The following is a 23,317-nucleotide window of genomic DNA, read 5'->3' as shown; positions in this document are numbered from 1 at the left end:
CATCAGTTAAAAGACGAGCGTGGCATACATAGCCAAATTAAAATTCTATTTCAGTGATTAAATTAAAATTTTGTCTTTGTAAATCAACCTCATGGTACCTTGGAAGAATTGAGGAGAAATCATCTTCTTATAAATCAAATGTAGAAGAGTCCAAAGAAGAAGAAGATCAAAGTTAAGACTTCATTTAAGATGTCCAAATCAAATAAAGTTTTCTCTTCTCATACCAAGTCAATCTTACAGGACCATCCACCATAAAGCCTATAATCTGTTAACAATCCATTAATATTAACGAATCGAATTATTGTATCTACACATTGAATCCACATAATTTATATAAAGCTCCTTCATGCTATAAGCATTAGATCATTTAATGGGGTTTAATACCTTAATGACAATTGTTGTTAGTGTTAATTCAACTATAAATCTACAAAATAAAGATTAATCCCCTAATGAGAACTTAATCCTTTTAATCTCTCACTTGAACTATACTTGATACCATACACATCATGCAACACTTTAGTTGAGCTCAACATACCAAACTATATGGGTTAAACAACTCTTTAAACAAATTGGTTTATTAATTAAATTAGCACGAGATTAAAGAAGTCAAAGTTACTATAACTGTAACAAAATCCAATAGTAATCACAATTCTAATTTAATTAATGATATAAATCAAATATGGATGTGTAGTATGAAAATGACATAAAAATGTAATTTGTACATGCCCATTTTCAAGAGTCCTACTTATAATCCAAATTAGGTCCAAATCATATTTATTAAACCTTATGTAAAATTACAATAGTAAACTATGATTCAATCTTATAACTCATATTTACAAAATCATATATAAAATCGCAATAGTAAATAAAGTCTCACATCATATTTACTAAACCTTATGTAAAATCGTAATAGTAAATTATGATGTTCTCATATTCAGAGAGTTAAAAAAGCATATACACATGTAAAACTTTAGTACATACAATAAGTTTAAAATATATGTGTTCATTAAAGCAGCTTATAGAAACAAAGATGGTTATAGAAGCAGGCTTATAACCTGCTCAGCAGCAAGTAATACTCAACCCTTATAGAAACAAAGATCAATTCATTAGGCGTGGGTTTGATACCAGGATAGAAAACACAAAATTGCAGAAAGAATTGTTTGGAACTGCAACTGCAAACTTCTTATCAGACTTAGACTCTTACAGGACTCCTCAAAGCAGCTTATAGAAACAAAGATGGTTACAGAAGCAGGCTTATAACCTGCTCAGCAGCAAGTAATACTCAACCCTTATAGAAACAAAGATCAATTCATTAGACGTGGGTTTGATACCAGGATAGAAAACACAAAATTGCAGAAACTATAGCAAATAAGCAGAAGATATGGAAACTCACAGATTACTATTAGTAACTGCAAATGCAAACTTCTTACCAGACTTAGACTCTTACAGGACTCCTCAAAGTACGACTCAAGTGTTTGTTTAATGTCTTGCTATCAGCTTATAACCTGCTCAGCTGTAGGGCTGGGTCGGTACGGTATACCGAATTTTACATACGATACCGTATACCGTACCGAAATTTTCGGCATAAAAAAAACCTATACCGTTACCATACCGAAAATTCGGTATACCGGAATTTCGGTATACCGAAAATTTGGTATACCGAATTTTCAGTATAGTATAAAATGCATACCGATCAAAATGTTCGGTATACCGATCATACCGATCATACCGAAATACCGACCAACCGACCGATCATACTGATCATACCGATCGTATAAAAATGTTCGGTATACCGATCATACCGAAATACCGTACCCAATATCAATTTTAAAAATAATAAATAATTTATAAGAGGATATATAATAGGTGTTTCGGTATATACCGAAATACCGAAAAATAATAATTTCATACCGATACCGATACCGAAAAATTCAGTACGGTATTATACCGTACCGAAATTTTTGGTATACCGAAATTTTCGGTATGGACGGTAAATATCGGTATGGTATGTGCGGTATACCGAAAATTCGGTATTTTTTCCCACCCCTACTCAGCTGCAAGTAATACTATATGCCTCCTGTATTTTGTAGAGTAGATCTGAAAATCTCTTCAACCATTACATATCTGTCTTTGCACGGTGGTAGATCAAGATATTCGCAAACATCTCTATTTAAACAAATAAAAAATGACAGATTAGTAATTCTAAGAAAAAAATTCATTTATTAATAAATTTATTTACCTATTTGTTATACGCAAAGCTTCATCTATAGTTTTACCTTTGATCCATCTACAAACTGCATTAAATCAAATCAAATATTTAGTGAATATATATATATCTAAAACTTATTCTATTTAGAAAAATTAAAAAGCATACATATCTCCAACGAAGCAATCTGTGCCATAGCTCCAGAGAGCTCGTAACAGCAATCAGTTATCACAGTATAACTTCCAAACCTTGTTTCTGTACAGCAATCAGTTGTCACAGTATAACTTCCAAACCTTGTTTCTGTTTTGATTTGCAATCCTACAGCTCTTTTCTTATTTACAATCTCTCCACTTAATACCGTTGGATCCATTTTATCCAACAACCTATGATGCGTACGATACTTAAGAAGCATAAAAAATGTTCTCGTTGGTTGTAAAAACGGGTACTAGTCAGGGTGGTTGGGTATGTGCGGTATACCGAAAATTCGGTATTTTTTTCCAGCATTGGCCTGATGCCAGAAGCAAAAAAACTCGTTGGTTGTAGGGGTAGGAAGCGCTGGCCTGATGCCAGTAGGGGTACTAGTCAGGATGGTCCGAAGCGCTGGCATGATGCCAGTAGAAAGCCGTCGGCTAAATCCAAAAAGCATAGCCAACATTGTTTTTTCCTCTGCAATGTGAGCATAAATGTTCAATGTAATTCAAAAAGGAAGCTATCAGAAATCGTTCAGAATTACCCTAAGAAATCAGCGAAGGCGACATGAATGGTGAACAATGAGAACAATGAAAGGCGACATGAACAGCAATGAAAGGAAATTACCTTAAGCCTAAAGCCCTAAAGAATCACGGTTCAATGTAATTCAAAAAGGAAGCTATCAGAAATCGTTCAGAATTACCCTAAGAAATCAGCGAAGGCGACATGAATGGCGAACAATGAAAGGCGACATGAACAGCAATGAAAGGAAATTACCTTAAGCCTAAAGCCCTAAAGAATCACGGTTCAATGTAATTCAAAAAGGAAGCTATCAGAAATCGTTCAGAATTACCCTAAGAAATCAGCGAAGGCGACATGAACAGCACAATGAAAGGCGACATGAACAGCAATGAAAGGAAATTACCTTAAGCCTAAAGCCCTAAAGAATCACGGTTCAATGTAATTCAAAAAGGAAGCTATCAGAAATCGTTCAGAATTACCCTAAGAAATCAGCGAAGGCGACATGAACAGCGCAATGAAAGGCGACATGAACAGCAATGAAAGGAAATTACCTTAAGCCTAAAGCCCTAAAGAATCACGGTCGCGATGGAGACGCACGGAGCCGACTGCGACTGGCAGCGAGCAATAGGGCGTCGAGCGGCGAAGGCGAGCGCACGGAGGTTTGATCCAGATCGGCGAGCGCACGGAGGTTTGATCCGGATCGGCGAAGGGACCGAGCGCACGGAGGTTTGATCCAGATCGGCGAAGCGAGCGCGGGAATGGGCACTAACAATATTTATAAAAAAATATTATATTAAAATATACATTTTATAAAAAAATACCACTAACAATATTTTTTGTAAAATATATCAAAAAAGACCATTAAAATATATTTAGAAAAATATATCTAACATACTCAGATATAGCCGTCAAGTTGGGTTAGGCCCGCCGGGTTGGCCCACCCCGCCAAGAAATTTAGGCCGGTTGGGTTGAAATTTTATCAACCCATTTTAAGATGGGTTGAGGTGGGTTGGCCCGCCTAGGCCCGCGACCCGCGTGAGTTGACCCGCAGCGGGCTTGGGTTGGCCCGCGGGTTGAAAAGTTTATTTATTTATTTTAAATTTTAAAATTAAAGTATAAAACTTAATGAATTAGTGGGTTTCATCTATTTAAAATATAATTTAAGTTTAAAAATTATAATTCAAACTTAAAACTTTCAACATAATCAATTTAAATTATACTTCAAACTTAAAATTTTTAATATTTTTTTATTTTTTAACAGCCCGCGGGTTGGCCCGCCTAACCCGCGGCCCGCCTTGAGTTGGGTTGGGTTGAAGATTTCCCAACCCGCCAAATTGGTGGGTTAGCCCGCCCCGCCCCGCCATATGATGGGCCCGCCATGGGTTAGCCCGCCCCGCCATGGGTTGGCCCGTTTGACAGCTTTCAGATGCAATATTTTAAAAATATATTATTTGAAAAATATTTTTAAAAAAAACATAAAATATAAATACCATTAAAATGATTTTAATCTTTATATAATAAATTGTTTAAGTAATTTAGATATTTTTTAAACTTAAAATTTTTAATACTTTTATATTTTTTTAATAGGCCTGTGGGTTAGCCCACTTAATCCGCGGCCCGTCTTGAGTTGGATTGGATTAGAGATTTCCCAATCCGTCAAGTTAGTGGGTTGGTCCGTCCCGCCCGCCATATGATGGAGTCGTCATGAGTTAGACCGCCCCACCATGGGTTAGCCTGTTTGACAGCTCGGGCTGCAAGATAGCGAATTCTAGGGTTTGGATTGGGACGACGGGCTCAGGTGTCGGTGGCTATGGCGACGACAGGTTGAGCGAGGATACCACGAGAGGGGGTGGTGGATGACTTCGAGAATTCTTGGAACATGATCATCCTTTTTGAGATCCCTCGGTTGGAATAGGGCTCATCGGCATGCCAACATGCGCCGAAGTGATGCTGCCGACGCCGAGCGATGATACCACGAGAAGGTGGTGGATGACTTCGAGAATTCTTGGAAGATCTTCCTTCGACAAAAAAGATTCCTCGGTTGAGATAGGGCTCATCAACGAAACATGCGACGGTGAATGATGAAGCTCCAAATCATGATTGACGATGCCTTCGAGAACATCGTGGACGTCTTCTTCAAGATCTTTGATTGTCACGAATTCATCGCAACAACTTCTATCCGTATGATCACATCCTCATTCCTTTATTCCCATTATATATGTTTTTCCTCCATTCAGCATTCAATGACATAATATTAAGGATCGTTATTGAGTTGAACATCTGATCGTTATTGCGTTGCCCGATTAATCTTGGATGTAGACAACCTTCCTCCCATTTTGCTGACTAGTTAAATCCGGAGCATAGTTTATGCAGACTCAAAAGTCGACTCATTCCATTTGGAATTCAAACCCTTGTCTTCTCATTGCTTCTTTGAGTATTTTACCACTGCTATGCGGCGATTATTTTAGATTGATACATAGTGTATTGATAAGTTTGTGAAGTGTGTCAACATATACTTGTCCATCAATTTGTGCCTCATTGCTATGTAGTTTGTGATAGGTTTGGCTTCTACAACAACATACTAGTTTTGGATGCTCTACCAATATTTCTTTGCCAAACAAACAAGTTTGAACTTTGCAAATCATGTTTGTTAGGCTTGGGCCATCCTATAATAGTTAGTCTTTAAGTTTAGTGTCCCAATCAAGGAATATGTTTAAGTCCAAACACCTATCAAAGATAAGGGCTTTAAGCTTAACCAATCAGGTGGTCGGGTGGTGTTAAACTCATGTCTAGGCTGCGGTCTAGTGTGAGTTTTAGAAAAAGTAATCTTCCTCCAGAGCAGAATAATGATTATGGTTTGTGTTATCTAGGTGACGATTATGGGGCTAGATGAGGTGTGTGTTTTATTGGCTTAGAATCCTTCTCCTTTACCAATTTATGGATTGTTGTTGGGCTAGATGAGATGTGTGATCTATTAGCTTAGGATCCTTCACATTTACCAATTTGTGAAATATCATGGGGCTAGATGAGGTGTGTGATCTATTTGCTCAGGATCCTTCTCCTTTACTAATTTGTGGATTATACTAGTAACATTGCTCTAAGTCATCCACTAAATTGTGGAGTCCTAAGCTCGTCTTCCATTAGGTCACACCTACTATGTACGTTTCTCAGCATAGTTGTTGTGGACGATGACAAGTAATGGAAATTATAAAGCTCAGTAACACAATACATAAAAGAAACAAGTATAAACTAAGCAAATAAGGATATATATTTTTTGAATAAGTAGGAATAGAGGAAATGTGAGAAAACAGTAAAGGTTAACTAAATTAAATAAAAAAACTTTCAACGAGGGAATGAAATTATGAGTGAATGCAAGCCTTTGCTGTTGTAGAATTTACACCACAAGGTCCTTGATGAAAAAGCTAATCCTTGAACAAATCATGTAAGAGTTTTATTAATATTAAGGGTTCATCTGTATATTTTTAAATTTGTAGGACTAAGATGTAAAATTCTAGGGACTAATTTATGAATTTCCAAACCTTTTAGAGTAAATTAGAAAATGCCAAAATTGGGTTACTTGGGATTAATTAAATCAAGTTCTATTTGTGGCTGACTGAGGTCAAGTTAGGAGACACTTTTGGACATAACTTGGTGTTAATGTCATGAGGTCGAGGAGGCTAAAGGACCAAAGCAATGGTGGGGATAATGTGGGGTATGATGTACAAAGATAACAATGTGTTATCTGCTTTGCCGAATTAGTGTGCACGCCATTCAATAAGTGATATTGTGGCCACAAGTTTATGAGATGTTAAATAAATGTTGCTCAACACTGTCTAGGTGGCAACAACACCACCTAGGAGCTGTGAGGGGGATGAAGACATTCCTTAGGTGCTAATTCAGTGGTGTTGACTCCTAAACAATATGCGAACAACAATGACGGTTGGATACTATGTAGACTATGTTGTTGTACTTGGTGTCTGAATCCACAAAAGTTACACAAAGTGAGGTTGAGGTTTGGAATAGGGTTGGACCTTCTACCATAGGAGAGGGAGTGACATGATGGTGCATGGAACTGTAGGAGAAACTAGGGTTAGCTAGTGTTTGAGGAGCACAAGCTATTTTGCTAGAAGTGGGTGGCACGATGGTGAGTGGTGTTATGGCAGTTGGTAATGGATGAGATGACGAAGTGGTGGATGGGCCCGCACATGAGAATAAAAATATTATTAAATTGAATCAAAATATTAATTGACATAACACTATAGGAAACACGATATCATATAGTGAAAAAAAAAGAAAATTCTTATTAATCAAAGTTGCCAACTACATGAGAGACTAGACACTTTTATACATTCCATTCTACGATAAAGAAATAATTCAACAAATTAGGAAATACAATAATCACTACTATTAATTGACTACCAGGTCAAAAATAAATTACCAAATAACATAACATGAACTACCAAACAACTCCAAAATCAAAATTATTGCCTAATCTGCATCGCTAATACTTCAATAATTCAAGAAAAATATACTTTGGCATAGACTACTACTCGTAGGACCATTATATTCTTGTAATTTACTATTACGTGATGTGGTCCATCGACCACCATACTCTTCTCTTTAATCTTTCTTAGTTTTGCATGTGAGATATATGAGTTACTAAGTTTCCTTTCAAGTAATATAGAATTTCTTTGACGATCTAGGCAGCTTGAATTATTTTTAGGCATAGAGTTGCTCAATCATGAGAACATTTATATCTCTCAATGAAAATGTATACTTGGTTTTCTTAGCAAATATAATAGGATCTCAACCAGTCAATACCCCATAGATCCTAGCTAGTTTTATACTAGGATACACAATAATTTTGTTTCAAGAAATTATCTTAAATTGGTTGGTAAAATAAACTATTTCACAGTCATTAAATTTGACGTCTTATTTTCTAATGAGTGTAATAAGTCAATCTCTTGAGGCTCTATGTGTGTTAAGTTATCAATGGATTGAGAATAGGTTAGGCACAACCAAGCCTATTGAGTGGGATTGAGCTTCGCTTGACTCTATTTATGTTGGGCATGTGCCTATATGAATGTTCTATTGAGCTCAGGGGCAACTGAGACTAATCTTTATTTAAATATTAAAATATTAAAAATAATATTGTAAAAATAAAACTTTTTTATAAAACCTTCTAGTTGTTGAAAGGGATGAGGTGATTTAGTTTTTATATGAATATCCTCTATAGGTATTGATTGATTTCCTAAAAACCAATTACACAATGGTCATGTGAGTTTTGAACAATTATCAAACAGTTGAAAGGGAGGTGATAATTAGTGTTCTATGACCACAACTATGAGTTATATCCTCTACAATAGGTATGGCCCATGATTGATTTCCTAGAAAACCAATTACACAATGGTCATGTGAGTTTTGACTTATGGGGATGGGAATTTGAGTATTTATAGCACATTGAGGAGTGAAGAATTTGGTTGGGCCGGACATATGGATTGTGGGTAGCTCAGTCTATGTGCACGTGCTGGCTCCAAACCCGATGCTTGTGTCGGTTTTGGCACCATGTATAAGCCATGAATTCATTAGACTCCAGTTATTAGTGGCTTGGGCTAGACAGGGTAACTCTAAACTGGACTTGACAATGTCATGATTACTCAGAGATCTTTGAGGTTTCTATGATATATTAAAAATGATTAAGAAAAGATCTTACTATTGAGATCATTTGTAGAGTATACAAGTGCAGATTGGTTAGATTCTCCCACAGATATGGGTCATTGTGTTCTCTTGGGAGGAAATTTGATATCTTATAAAAGCAAGAAGGTAATGTCTCTTGTTGCATGTTAACTTATCTAGCTCAACTAATTGATCAGCTGAGTTAGGTTATGCTCCTGTCAAGTCAATGAAGATGTTTAGTGACAATCATGTTGCTACATGCATGCCTCAATTCAGTATTTCTAGAGGGGGCTAGATATGTTGAGATGGATCACTACATTGTTAAGGAAAAGGTGTCATGCAAAGAGATCATACTTCATTTATAAATTGCAGCAAATAGATGAGAGTTCTATTAACTAACTTTGAAAAGGTCCTAGAGCTGAATGCATTTGCAACAAGTCAGGTCTTTTTCTCGGAAAAAGGTACATATGTATAAAAGCGCTTCATGAGGAAAATACCCCAATCCACGTGTCACAATACAGGACTCATGACCTGCCCTCATAATTGAGGACAAGATCTTAATCACACTATAACATCACATACTCATCCAATCATTTCACCACCCCACGCAGGAGGTTAGGATCATACTAATCGGCCCTACACAATTTCCAGCATCTACATCTCTCAAAGCCGGCCAAACAATCGTCCAAACACCAAACAAAACATCACATAAACAAAGAAACATCAAGACCACATCCCATATTACCAAGGCAAACATCAAAAACAACCATCAAAACACCAAAACAAAGTCAGGTCTTTTTAATATCATTGAATAAGCTTCAAGGGAGCCTTGGAGACTTTAAATTTAAATATGTAGGAACTTAGTTGTAAATGTACAATTTTTATGTGTAAATGTAAAGTCAAAATAAGACTAATACATATAGAGGGGACTAGTTAAGTTGGCAACCCAAATAATTTTTACCCAAAGTTCAACATTAAGGATAGCCGTGTTTTATTTGTTTATTTATTTTGTTTGTACTTTGCTAAAATTTTAATTGACTGTTGGAGCAGGTATAATCTTAAAGTGGAATGCGGTGCACCTTTTAATAGGCATATATCAAGGACCCCAGATGCTTGCTTCTTCTTTGCTGATAAGCTTGTAGCCATAGATCATTGGAATGGGGATGTATATCTCCTTTCCTTGCATAAAAATCTTAATTTTGGTACTTTGAAGGACCAAGACAGAACTTCAAAAGAAGATTCATGGTTAGTTGATACCGAGAAGAAACTCCTGAGTTTAAGATCACCATCTATCAAGAAGTTGAACAAGCAAAAATCATGTGCTGCACCAAATGAAGGAAGCTTTGTAATTGAGAAATCAAAAAGTCAGTATATCAAGGATATCAAAAAGTGTCAGCAGTTGATCAAAGACGGAGAGAGTTATGAATTGTGCTTAACAACACAGATGAGGAGGAGGGTTGATAACATAAACTCCCTGGCTTTATACCTAAAACTTCGAAATCAAAATCCAGCCCCCTATGCTGCTTGGCTGAATTTTACAAAGGAAGACCTATGCATATGTTGCTCCTCACCTGAAAGATTTCTTCGATTGGATGGTGATGGTATACTTGAGGCAAAACCCATTAAGGGTACAGTAGCCCGTGGTAGAACACAGAATGAAGATGACCATCTTAGACTGCAGCTGCAATACAGGTCAGACTATGAGCTAATGATGCCAATTTTTATGTTAGCTTGGGTTTTTATTTTTGGCTCTGAACAACCTTATCTCTTAGTAGCTTTTAAGACAGCATATGAAACCTAAGAACAGCTTCAGCACATCGAATTTTGTTCACTATTTCATCTATGCTTGAAGCTTATTAAAGGAAGTTAGTAACTGGCTAATGTTAATGAAGAAAGGGCACTACCAAGTATAAGATTGATATTCTCGTACCATGATCAGTCTATGATAGACCAAAAGTTAGTGAATTGACTGAGACTTTGAAATTAGTCTATTGTGAACTCTTTCATCAGTTTATTTCTTTAAATTTGGGCATCTTATAGAAACTGCTCAATGAGTCTTCTGCCCTTAATTTTTCTTTGTTTCTTTTCCTGTCTGATTCCAATAGTGAAAAGGACCAGGCTGAGAATTTGATGATCGTAGATCTCCTAAGGAATGACCTCGGACGGGTGTGCAAGCCAGGCACTGTTCATGTTCCTCGACTGATGGAAGTGGAATCATATGCAACTGTTCATACCTTGGTCAGCACCATACAAGGGAAGAGGAAACCTGATGCAAGCCCCATTGACTGCGTTAGAGCTGCATTTCCCGGCGGCTCAATGACTGGAGCCCCGAAGATAAGGTCAATGGTGCTTCTTGATTCACTGGAGAGTTGCTCGAGAGGCATTTACTCCGGATCCATTGGGTTCTTCTCGTACAATCAAACATTTGATCTGAATATCGTTATAAGAACTGTTGTGCTGCACAAGGGGGAGGCATCAGTCGGTGCTGGTGGCGCAATTACAGCATTATCGGAGCCCGAAGAAGAATACGCTGAGATGATGCTGAAAGCAAAAGCCCCGACAGGTGCTGTAGAAGAATGCAGCAAACACTCAGACACCTTTGGCACCTCATTAAAAATGGTCTCCTAAACTAAGATCCACCAGCATTTCTTGCGATCAATGATGCTTCATTACGTCTCAATAAAATTAGTCAACAAACAATGGTTTTAGAATGATTTGTTGTACCACGCTTACGATATTTAAGCTATACTTCAGATTATCATAAGAGGTTATGTTCTCACTTTTCTTTTGCTTGAAGCTTGTTTCTGAGAGAAGATTAAAGTTCTATAAAATGGGATTATTTTTGTAAAGACACCCTATTATAATTTTGTGAAGCCTGCAATTTAAGTTCTATGCTCAAGCAGCGCCCCAATTAATTATGCAAATCAATTAAAATGTTATCGAGTCTGCTTTAATTCAAATTAGAATTTATTTTATTTGTAAGCGGTTTGCTGTCGATTGACTCTTTTAGTTGACTAATCATCTTAATTCGCTATATGTGACTAGTTGTTGAGTAATTGACTTTGAAAGAGATACTAAGGACTTCTCTTGTGTTAGGTATTGAATTAATCTCTACTATTGGAATTTTTTATTTGTCAGTGGATCTTATCTTTAAGTTTTACTAATTTGTCACATTTATTGGATTTTTCTTTTGGATCAATTTCGATTCACTTGGTTTTTATTCATCCGCAAATACTATTAGCGGACTTTTCTTTTTTACTAAATATTCGATAATCTCGATCCATTTAGTCTTCATTCATTTTATGTATAATATCAATGTCAAATAACTTGCACACTTGACATACTATGTGAATCTAAGTTAAATATTTTATCAAACATATCAAAACGATATGGTTGAACTTAATTCTTTAGAATTTGATTGCATCAACAATGACATGTTTAATTAATAAAATTAATCTTTTATATTCAATCCTTAAAAATGATCCTCACTATGGTTTTGTTTTAATGACATGATTATTGAGTCGTGTTGAGTGACTTCGACATGAGGATATCGAATGAGACTCGGGATGATGAATCCGACTTGGACTCGAATCACACAACTCAAATTCCGACTTCAGAGTTGGTTAAATTCCACTCGGAATCGACACACATAACTCGGACTCGGAATGTCAAAAAGGATGTTCAGCAAGTCGAGTGCATACCTAACATGTCGAGTGGTTGTTCAGAAGAACAACTAAGATTAAAATTTAAATATCTTAGACTCGGCTAGCTTATAGAGTTGGCATTGTTCACAAATCGAGAGACTCGGGTGTATCGAGTGGGTACTCAGACTCGGTTAACAACGTGACTCAGGTTTTCCGAGTGGAGACGTTAGCCAAGTTGTTCGAGATATACCTATTCGGGTTCGACTTCGACTTGAGGAGTCTGTTTTTGATTGAACTTGGGCAAATGAAGCGCAGTAGCGCTTGGAGTGCTTGGGAGGAGTTGATCACACTCAGACCATTTAGAATCTGAATTCAGTAGTTGATTGAACATTCGACTGGAACTCCTAAATAATAAGAAATTTTATTTTTCTTGATTGTATATATGTTGTGTGTTGGTTCTATGAATATTTTGAATTGGAATGAACCAGTTTTGTTACTGGTTAGTTGATTTGTACTAACTTTATTGATTTCAATTTCAGATGACATAGACGATATGCACTATGACTCATTGTGATGTGTTGCGAAATAAACTGAGGAAGACTATCAAAGAGAAAGTATATGATTCTGTTTATGGAGTCAGAGAATACATTGGGAGGCTTGATAAATTATTTTGGAGACTCGAGCAACAGTATTTTCCTATCCTGGATAATTATCGAATCTGGACTCTAGTTCGATCGCTATCGAAACGCTTCAATGAAGTAGAACACCATATATAGGGGCGCTATGAAGAGTGCACCATGTATGTGGAGATGACAAAAGAGCTACTTCATTATCTAGTCTATGTGGATAGTTATGGATCACCTCCATGAGAGGATCCTGAAGAGATTGAGGTGGATTTAGAAAAGAATCCAAATGTGGATTCAATGAATCAAGAAGTCAGTCTACTTGAGAATGTCCTAGCTAAGTCAAGAAAGATAGAGATTGTGTTAATTACTACTGTACTAGTGTCTGTCATAATGGGAGTAGTAGTGACCTATTTAGTTTCTTAGAGTTGTTTATGTTATGAGTTAGTAAAGTATATTTTGTGTTAACAAACTTATCAAAAGAGTGTTATGTGTTAACAATCTTAAATTTAATGATGAGTTCATTTAGTTCATTTAATGATGTGTTTATTTCATGATTAGTTCATTTAATGATTAATTCATTTGATGGGATATGTTATATAATTGATCAATGCTGATTAAATTGGACTATATGAATGATGAGTGGAAACACAATTATCATTTGATTTTGTATACCAACTCAAATTTGTATTGAGTCAATAAAAAATTACATACATATAATTTACACTGAATAACTAAATAATGTGTTTATTTATGGAAGATCATGACTATTAAAAGCATATATTTGAACTCAATAAATGAGAGAATCATTGAGGTCGGAAGAGAATAATAAAAAAGAATACCTATAGAACTCGATCCCTTGACTTGCGCAAACTTTTGAGGTTGAGGAGAGAATAACAGAAGCGAAAACCCACAGAATTTAATCTATTAACTTGAACAAACTTCTGAGATTGAGGAGAGAATAATAAAAAAGAATACCATAAAACTTGATCTCATGATCTGAGTGAATCTCTAAAATTGAGGAGAGAATGATAGAAGAGAATACCCATAGAACTTGATCCCTCAACCTAACATTTGAGGTCAAGGAGAGAATAGTAAAAGGGAACTCGATCCTGTAAGCGCTAAGAGGAAGTTGAAAGGAAAGAAACATATATACCTATGTAAAATGCCTATATAAACTAATTATTTTGAGTCAATTTAATAAAAATAATTATTAGCAACATTGAGTTTAAATAAATTCATCAAAGATCAAAAGAACTTTTCTTTCAAGACTCCTCAATATGAGTTTTCTAGTATACATTACCTGAATATCTTAGCTTCATTTAATTTCATTCCCACGGGCAATGCCAAAATGATGTGATGAAAATTTATTATTGAGTCGAATATTGAGTTGGTAGGGTTGATGCAGAGGTTTGCTAATGAGGTGGATGCTAAAGTAGGGATGAAGTCCGACTAACAAAATGTGATTCGACTTGGACACTGTAACATGACCTATGCATATACTAGATGAAATAATGTCCCTTTGATGCTTAAGTCAATAAGGTGAATCGAATGATAGAGAATAAGAATAAGAGAAAAAAAAACCCTTTAGTAAAATTTCAGACATCATAACTTAGCATACCAACCTGCCTTAGTATTTATAGGTGAAGGTTCAAATAGACCTACAAAGAGATAGTAGAAACAATTTCAAACATTAATCCTATTAATCATAATAGCCACTATTAATGTTAATCATTGTCCATTATTAGTCATTAATAGTGTGTGCTAAGGAAACTCAAAGTGTTTGGAGAAAGGAACTCAAGGAGCTCGGAGCACATTAGAGGGGAGAACTCGAAGTAGGAAGCTTGGATAGCTCAGATTAGGGAGCTTGAAAAGACTCAACTCGAGAAGTCAACCTACAAATATAGATGTACCAACCGTTCGAGAGGTCAGGTTATAGATGTAGATGTACTGACCTAGCTAACTCAGGAGGTCAACCTATAGATGATGTACCAACCCAATCTCAGAGGTTGGCCCCTTGGATTGGATCTTAGAACATGTGATGCCGGCATGGGAAAACCATGTAAACATAACCTACTTATTTTGGGTGTCGTTATTACTAGGGGTATCAACTAACTCTATAAAGTGATAGTAATGGAATAAATCTCGACAAATCTAGAATAGAACCTCATTTTCTAAGAGATAAAATAAGACACAAAGGAGAGAAGCTTAAATGAATGAATCAAAATCTTGATCCAAAGTCTGATATTATTTGGACAGTTGGTCGCAATGAAACCTTGTCAAAACACTCTTATAAACCATGACATTCACTTACATGAGCTAAAAATGATGGTCTAGAGATCAAGATATCCAAGAAAAAAATGAAAAGAAGAAATGAAGAAGATGAATATTATAGAAGAAAAGGCGTAAAGCAAAAGACTCGAATAATAGAAATTCTTGAGTATGGAGTAGGGAAAGGATGTGTGGGATAAGATTCTTAAATCAACAATAGTTTAAAAGGACAATTCCATTAGCAAAAAACTCAATCTTTTAAAATGCATGACGACTCTATTTGGCATGGCACAATGTGTGATCGAGTCCACAAAATCAAACAAACTTAGAAGCACTTTATTGTAGCAAAAAGTGGAATCTGTCACCCCAACAGTGCACACGATCGGTCCCACGACCATATGTGAGAAGGTAAATCGAGAAGTTATAGTTGGCTACTGTGGGAGAAGATATTTTTCTCGACTTTCATCGAGATTCAACCCTTACCTATTGTACCAATATCTACCCGTAGTAACCAACTCAATCATGTCCGGGGGCAACTTAGAAGCACCCTAGGGTAAGTGAAACATGGTTATATTTAGTTGATATGCATTGAAAATTGATTTTCTTAACCATATAGATAACTATCTTATGAAGACATAAGCTTGATTCCACCTTGTCTAAAGATCTAAATACTTAGGGCATTCACAATGATATCAAATATATCTGTCAAATATTTATGATCCCCATATTCACATCATCAATTAAATATCTCATTCTTCAAATATCCCAACTTTCATAATGAAATATACCACAAACTAAATATTTATGAGCCTCACCAATCAAATATTTATGAGCCACTGTCATTTTATTAATTTATATTTAAATAAAATTAATTATATTATTTAATTATTCAATTTAATATTAAATAAAATTAATTTAATATTAATATTTTATTTAAATAAAACAGTACAATATAGAACGTATAAATTTTAAAAGAAATAATACAATATATGAATACAAATATTTCATAAATTTAAAATTGAAATAACTAAATATTTCATAGATGATAAATTAGTCATTCACTCATCGTGGTGATATATTTCCAAGATGAAACTTATGATGAAACTTATGATTTGAATATCACGCCACTTAGAATTTCTTCGAATGTATTCAACAAATTCGGTGGTTGAGCCCTGATTCACTATGATAATATCTTGTTCTTCGCGATCCCAAATCGATATTGTATGACCTTCATCTTCCACAGTCATGTTGTGTAAAATAATGCATGTATATATAATTTATTTATATTTATCCATGAACTAATGTCACACTGGATCTCTTATAATTGCTCAATGAGCTTAGAGCACCCCAAATGCCCGATTGACATCTTTTCTTGCAACTTCTTGTCTTTCCTTAAATTTCATTCTTTTCGGATCCTAGGGTAGGAAAAACTTTTGACATTCTTTTTGAAAGGGTGGCCCATTCCGAATATATATCATCTATTAGGTAGTACCCTTTTGTATATTGTATACTATTCACAATAAAATTAATCTTTGGTGCATTTCCTTTCAAGATATCATTAAAAATAGGTGATTCATTAAGTACATTAATGTCATTACGAGACCCAACAACTCTAAAAAAGGCATGACATATCCACAAATCAACTGATGCGACCGCCTCAAGTACAATTATTGGGTAGTCATGATCGTCTCATGTGTACTATGTCCTCCATGCAACCAGACAATTTTGCCAGGCCCAATAAATACAATCAAGACTTCCTAACATCCTAGAGAAACTGTACCTTTGTTCATGCATTTCAAGCCAATGAGTGATCTCAGTTGCATTTCAAGCCAACGAGTTATATGGCTCGTTGTGTCTTCAGGAATGCTTTCTATGTTAGGTTGGTTAGGATCTTAAGACATATTAGAACAAATGAAGAGTTTAGTGGGAGAAAGAGGAGAATAGATATGATATGGAGAATTGTGAATGTTTCATCTCCTATTTTTATACCAATTTTGTAACGGCTACTTTGTAACGGTTAGTTTGCCACGGTAAGTTTGTAGTTTGTAATGGTTAGTTTGCAATGACTAATTTGTAACTACTAGTTTGCAACGACTATTTTTTAACAACTAGTTTATATATAACATTAATAATCGAAAAATAAATTACACAAATACTAAAACACATGATATGAAAATATTAATTACAAACCACATTAAGTTATTAAAATACAAAAACGATAAACCTTAGAAATTACAAACCACATTAAGTTAATAAAACAAACAAATCCACTACATGTTCAATCTTTTCTTCAGCTGTTCATATATCGCTAGATGGTTCTGAAGTTGTTCATTTGTCATGTCTTGCATGTCCATTACGAGGAGTTAATGTGCTTGAATGAGTTGGCCCACTTTCCTACTATTATTATACTCTTCCAAATGTCTTATTGATTGTTGCACAACTTGACTCAATTCATCGATTAGACACACTCTTTCTTTGCCTTTCCTTTTTGTTGCCTTCTGTCCAATCTCGACGAGATCAGACTTCTCTATCATCCACATCAACAGTTGTGTTAGAATTAGAAGAGTCAGTATGTGCACTTGGTGATTCTGATGTCCTTGCTTTCTTTACAGCTTGTCGCCCTGAGGATTGAAGAACATACATCGGACAATCTTTTACAATCCTCCACACATATTCATATTGGAAAGTAGACTTAAAAGTACTCTTGTATTTTTCATAAACCCGCACCATCAAATCTTTATCACTCCATCCGCTTGGTCAATCATTGTACAATTTATTATAGATTTCATTATATCTATTCACGATCTTTTTCACCGAAGCCCAATGTGATTTTGCTTTATCCGTAGTTCTCTTTTTAGCTCTTTTCTCTCGATTAATATTGTAGTATGTCACCATCCGTTTTCAAAAAGACTCATTCTTTTGGACATTACCAACTACAAGATTTTCACTTATAATTGTGTAGGTTGTTGCAAGGAGCTTATCATCTCTACTGTTCACATTGTTCGCTTGTTATGATCTCTATTCGATTTGTTGTCCGTCTTGATTGCTTTATCGAAAATAATATTGTTAAACTCTATTTCTGGATGAGAATGAAGGAAATTATGAATCGGGGACTGCATGAGGTGTTTTTATTCCTTTATCACCGTCACTTGCATCAACACTAGCCTTTCTCGATTCATTTGATTGAATCCTTGATGATTGAAGTAGATTAATTTCATAAGATGGAGCTTGCATAAAATATTGACTACTTTGTCAATATTCCAAGAGACATGTATAAAACGGAGCTCGATGGTCGCTATTTGAAAATTTTAGATAATTTTTGAAATTATGATAATATAGTGGTGGGTATAGAAAAGGTTGAAAATTATGTAGTGTTGTGTGGGGAATAAAAATTGAGGATTGAGGAGATTAGGATGAACTCGAGAATTTTTTTCACTTGAATTTTCATTGATATTTGAAGAATTCAACAAATCTCTAAAATAATGGCGGGAATTGTTATCCATTGCTCTCTAAATTTTTGATATATAGTGATTTTTTTGTGATGAATAATGGATGAAAATATGACAATATATATATATATATAAAAAAATGAACGTTGTTCAATGTTTAAAGAATTGAACATTGATACGTTCTCAATCAAATAATAAAAAATTAAATTGTTGCGTTCAATTAAACGGTTGCTTCATTGAATTTAAAAAAAAATAAATAACAAAAAAAAGTTGCAGCAAGCACAAGTAGACTCATAACTCATACTTTTTTATTTTATTTTTTTATAATAATTAAAAATCATCCGGTAAAATTTTTTAGTCCGATGATTTCTAATATCTCGATTTCTATCCCCTCCACTGAGAGATATTTGAAGTTTGAGGATATTTTCTAATTAATATCTCGATTTCTATCCCCTCCAAAGAGAGATATTTGAAGTTTGAGGGCATTTGAAGAAATATTCTCTCTAAATATCCCCATTGTGGATGTCGTTGAGCATGCACTAACTTAAATAAACAGAAATGATGATCCATACGAGATTGAAAAGGTGGGACAACTCTCAAACACATACGTCGTATAGGTTACATGTACACAAATTGGGCCCGCAGATGTCGTATAGGGTGTTGGACTTAACACTGCTCGTATAGGCCTATTGACTAAACACTCGGGCCATTTGCGGCCTTTCACACATTGATCAAAGAAGGGCTCACCTGTGTTAGCATTGCCTTTTAGTCAACACACCACTTGGTTGGAGATTATAGATCGGTACCAAGATTTTGTCCTAGGAAAACAGACAACTTTAGCAGTCGACTTAGTAACAATGAACATAATCTTATTTTGAAGGACATAAATTGTGAGTACTTACGTGGGACAATATTATCTTAAAGAAAGTTCAATTCTCACCTTTTCCTTATAACTAATTAAAAAGTTATGATTCATGTCGCCATGTTAATCGTCCTATCATGCCCAGCCACTTACAAAACAATGAGCTCATCACATGGAGAAGCCCCTACACTGAATATGACAATGTCACTGAAGTTGGGACACGAGTAGTCAACATATGTGAAGATCTCTAATAGGCATCATCAGTGACCTACACTTGTATGGACATGTTGCACCCTACCTCTGCATATGTATTTATATCAGGCAATTTCAGCAGAAACATTCTAATTTGGTTTGGTTGAGTTGTTCTTCTCAGGTACAGGTAAGAAGAATTCATGGTGCTCTTCTACCCATTGTTGTAAAAAACATCAGTTTCTGGTGTTTCAACATCCTTCTAGATTACAAGGCATTATATGAACAAAAATGAGTTACAAGTCCAGAGATACTTTATAGCCAAAAGATAACTTCTAATAAAATGTATCAAAAATTTACAATGCGGATATCTTAAGGCAGATGGTCAGAAATGAATAAATATAAAAAATGGTCAGAGATAATTGGATGATGATTGCTAAACTTTGTAAACTTCTGTAACTGGCATACCATCATAAGCTCAAATTGATTTTTTGTAAGTTACTATTTCACAGCCATTTCCATAGGAAAGGAGAAATAATTAGAGTTTAGATTCCTAAGTATTATTATGACATAGTGAAAGTAAATAAATACCTGGGAAAGTAAATCACAAGGAACATACTGCCCAGGAGGTATTATTAATTCAAATCCCAAGCCCTGACAGAGAAGCAATCAAATGATACTGGATAGATCCCAGTTACCTTTTAGAGTAAAAGAAATAGAGGATGGTTCATCTATAACTTCTTGTTCTTGGCTAAGTTTGCTGATGTTTACTTCCACGAAATGGAAGAAAAATGGAGGTCTTGCTATCAAACACCTATAAAGAATGTATCTACGAATGTATAAATGTTCTATTCATTTCATCTTACATCTCTTGTAGCAAGTTACTAATCTTTCGGAGTTCCTTTAGAGCTGATACAGTTGCAGTCTGGCCTTTACTGCCAAGAATGTTGTTTGACAAATTCTCAAATGTGTCAAATTTAATCCTTTCTTGCTGGAAGACTGATTCAATCACCTATAAGGGAAGGGAAGGAAAAAAGAAAGATTATAACAACACTAAAATACTCATAAAAACAAACATAGTAAAAAAGCTAAAATAAGATATTTTGGTATTTCAATGATTTCAGTAAGCTGGGATCCTACTGTAATCTTGTAACTCTTCATTTTGAATAGTAATTAGTTTCAAAACTAATCTGGTAAACATGTTTTTAGTAACATCCTTAACTTGCCTGGTGCAAAAAAAGATCTTTAGAATAATTTAAAGATCTAAAAGATTATGTTCGAAATTATAAGTAAACTGATTGAAGACAATATTTTTTCTTTCTTCAATATGACTCCAAAACATATGTTACCTGAATATTGTCAAGCATAGACTGTCCGAGACTTTTTAAAGCATCCATCACTTTTGTGTCTCTTTCAATCCTCTTGTTAATTCCAAAGTAGTTGGTCTCATCAGTAATTTCATTATCAAGGTTATTCTTTTTGGCATCTCCCGTGGTACAGAATGGACGTGACCCTTGATTTTCTTTATTAGAAACTCTGCCAAACTTCCATAACCATTGTAATTTACCTTCTAGTGATCTCCAGCCATTTGGAGCTGCAAGTGATTTCTCTTCTGTTGAACCATCAACAGCAGAAGTGGTTTCAGCCTCTTGAGCGAACTGACTTTTGATGTTTTGACCACTGTGCTCCTCCAAATTGATTGTATCTTCATTGTCATCACCAATTAACGAGCTTGTAGTTGAACTGCTTTTCTCCAATTCATTTTCATGATCATGAGGATATGTAGATATTGGTAACACCGAAGTGTCATCATCACTCAGAATTGTTTCATCAGCAGAACAATTATAGGTACTCTCATCTTCCAGTTCCACTGGAGAATCTTTTGTAGCATTCACATTTAGGATCATAGGCAACTTGTCAACCTGATATGAACCTTGTACATTTTCAATGACAGAAGATGCTTCATTAAAATGCTGTCGACTAATTGGAGATTGAGCATGAGCAATTTCTGGCTCAAGTGGCTCTGATTTTGTCCTAGATAAACTTAATTTCTCAGTCAATATCTTCGTCATTACACTTGAACTAGAATCAGAATTTTGCATCTTGGGTTCTCCAACCTGATATGAACCTTGTACATTTTCAATGACAGCAGATGTTTCATTAAAATGTTGTCGACTAATTGGAGATTGAGCACGAGCAATTTCTGGCTCAAATGGCTCTGATTTTGTCCTAGATAAACTTAATTTCTCAGTCAATATCTTCGTCATTACACTTGAACTAGAATCAGAATTTTGTATCTTGGGTTCTTCAACCTGATATGAACTTTGTACATTTTCAATGACAGCAGATGTTTCATTAAAATGCTGTCGACTAATTGGAGATTGAGCACGAGCAATTTCTGGCTCAAGTGACTCTGATTTTGTCCTAGATAAACTTAATTTCTCAGTCAATATCTTCGTCATTACACTTGAACTAGAATCAGAATTTTGCATCTTGGGTTCTTCATCCTTATGCAGCACTAGCCATTTCTTTTCCCAATAACTATCCGGTACTATATTTGGCAAAGTCATAGGCAAAGCTGAACCAGATGGAAGATTGAACCTTCTGACAGTAAGCTTATTCTTTTTTAATTCTCTTTCAGATAGAGGGGAAAATATATTTGATTCAAGAACAAGAGCCTGCAAGGATTTAGCCTTCTCGATGAGTTTCCTCATATCAGGATTTTGCGGAAAACACAGTAATCTTTGTAGACAGGTGGTTGCAGTTTCAGTAGCTAAAAGGGAAGATCTTAAATAAAGAAGCATTGAGACTGCCAAAGCTGTAATAAACGCTCCTCTAGGGGAACATAAAACCTTGAAGTTGTATTGCATATCATCACCTATGAATCTACTATTTGAAAAAGAAAATACTTCATCCCAGATTATCAAGAGGTCATCAAGGCGAAACTCCCGGCCATATAGACACCGCAACCAACGGAGAGCAAAGTACTGAGGTTCAACCCCAAGCTCAACAAGGTGGCTATGAAGAGAAGAATCCACAAGAGATAGCAAATGACATAAGGCTGATGAGGCTTCAATTACAGGAGGTTTGTTTGTGTCAGATCCAACAACTGGAGAGTAGAAACTTGCCAACCCAACCACACCTTGAGCTCCATCCATTAGGTTCTCGAACATGCAATAAGCATCATGTTCCATGAATCATTTTGATACAATAACACCCAACTCACCTTCTGCTCCATAAGGATCACATAACAGAAGTACATCTCTTGTTTCTGGATCAAGCTCATTGATGGAATGGTCATTGCTCATCCCATCAAGACCATTAGTTGCTTCAATCCCAGAGTCCCAATTTGACATTTCTATTTCCATAATCAAAGAGATCATTTTTAGAGAAAGAGATTCCATCAAATTCTTCATCGAGGCAATCTTTATGGAGCTTTTGCAGTTGAAAGAAGCGATTGATATCAACATGAAGCACATATAATAGAGGAGCCAACAGTTCATGCATTCCTGGAACATAATGACGGTGTCAATGCCTTGATAATAAAGCAAGGAAAAGAGTTGTTTTTCATTCCAAATCCATATCAAAACAAAATGAGTTCCATGGCAGTAGACCATCATGTTTTCTTAATTTTTATTCTCTTACAATATGGTCAGCACAGTCATGAAGCAGATATTAGTTAAAGA

The 23,317-nt window shown here is 35.3% G+C and overlaps 2 protein-coding genes across 2 annotated transcripts; one reads left to right on the top strand and one right to left on the bottom strand.

Annotated features, from left to right (window-relative positions):
- Positions 1-3,502: 3,502 nt before the first annotated feature.
- Positions 3,503-11,437, top strand: LOC141817082 (putative aminodeoxychorismate synthase, chloroplastic). The gene is made up of 3 exons (XM_074704772.1): positions 3,503-3,576; positions 9,644-10,285; positions 10,699-11,437. The coding sequence occupies exons 1-3, from the start codon at positions 3,503-3,505 to the stop codon at positions 11,219-11,221; spliced, it is 1,239 nt and encodes a 412-aa protein (XP_074560873.1). The 3' UTR covers positions 11,222-11,437.
- An 8,772-nt stretch (positions 11,438-20,209) lies between these two features.
- Positions 20,210-22,974, bottom strand: LOC141817084 (uncharacterized). The gene is made up of 2 exons (XM_074704774.1): positions 20,981-22,974; positions 20,210-20,643 (listed from the first exon to the last, which is right to left on the bottom strand). The coding sequence occupies exons 1-2, from the start codon at positions 22,823-22,825 to the stop codon at positions 20,494-20,496; spliced, it is 1,995 nt and encodes a 664-aa protein (XP_074560875.1). The 5' UTR covers positions 22,826-22,974; the 3' UTR covers positions 20,210-20,493.
- Positions 22,975-23,317: the final 343 nt, after the last annotated feature.

The sequence above is a fragment of the Curcuma longa genome, unplaced genomic scaffold, assembly GCF_044706935.1.
Source record: "Curcuma longa cultivar G26 ecotype Majalengka, Jawa Barat unplaced genomic scaffold, ITB_CL_G26_1.1 contig_19288, whole genome shotgun sequence".
Lineage (NCBI taxonomy): Eukaryota > Viridiplantae > Streptophyta > Magnoliopsida > Zingiberales > Zingiberaceae > Curcuma > Curcuma longa.
The sequence above is the reverse complement of the archived record's forward strand: the minus strand, read 5'-3'. Positions and strand labels throughout refer to the sequence as shown.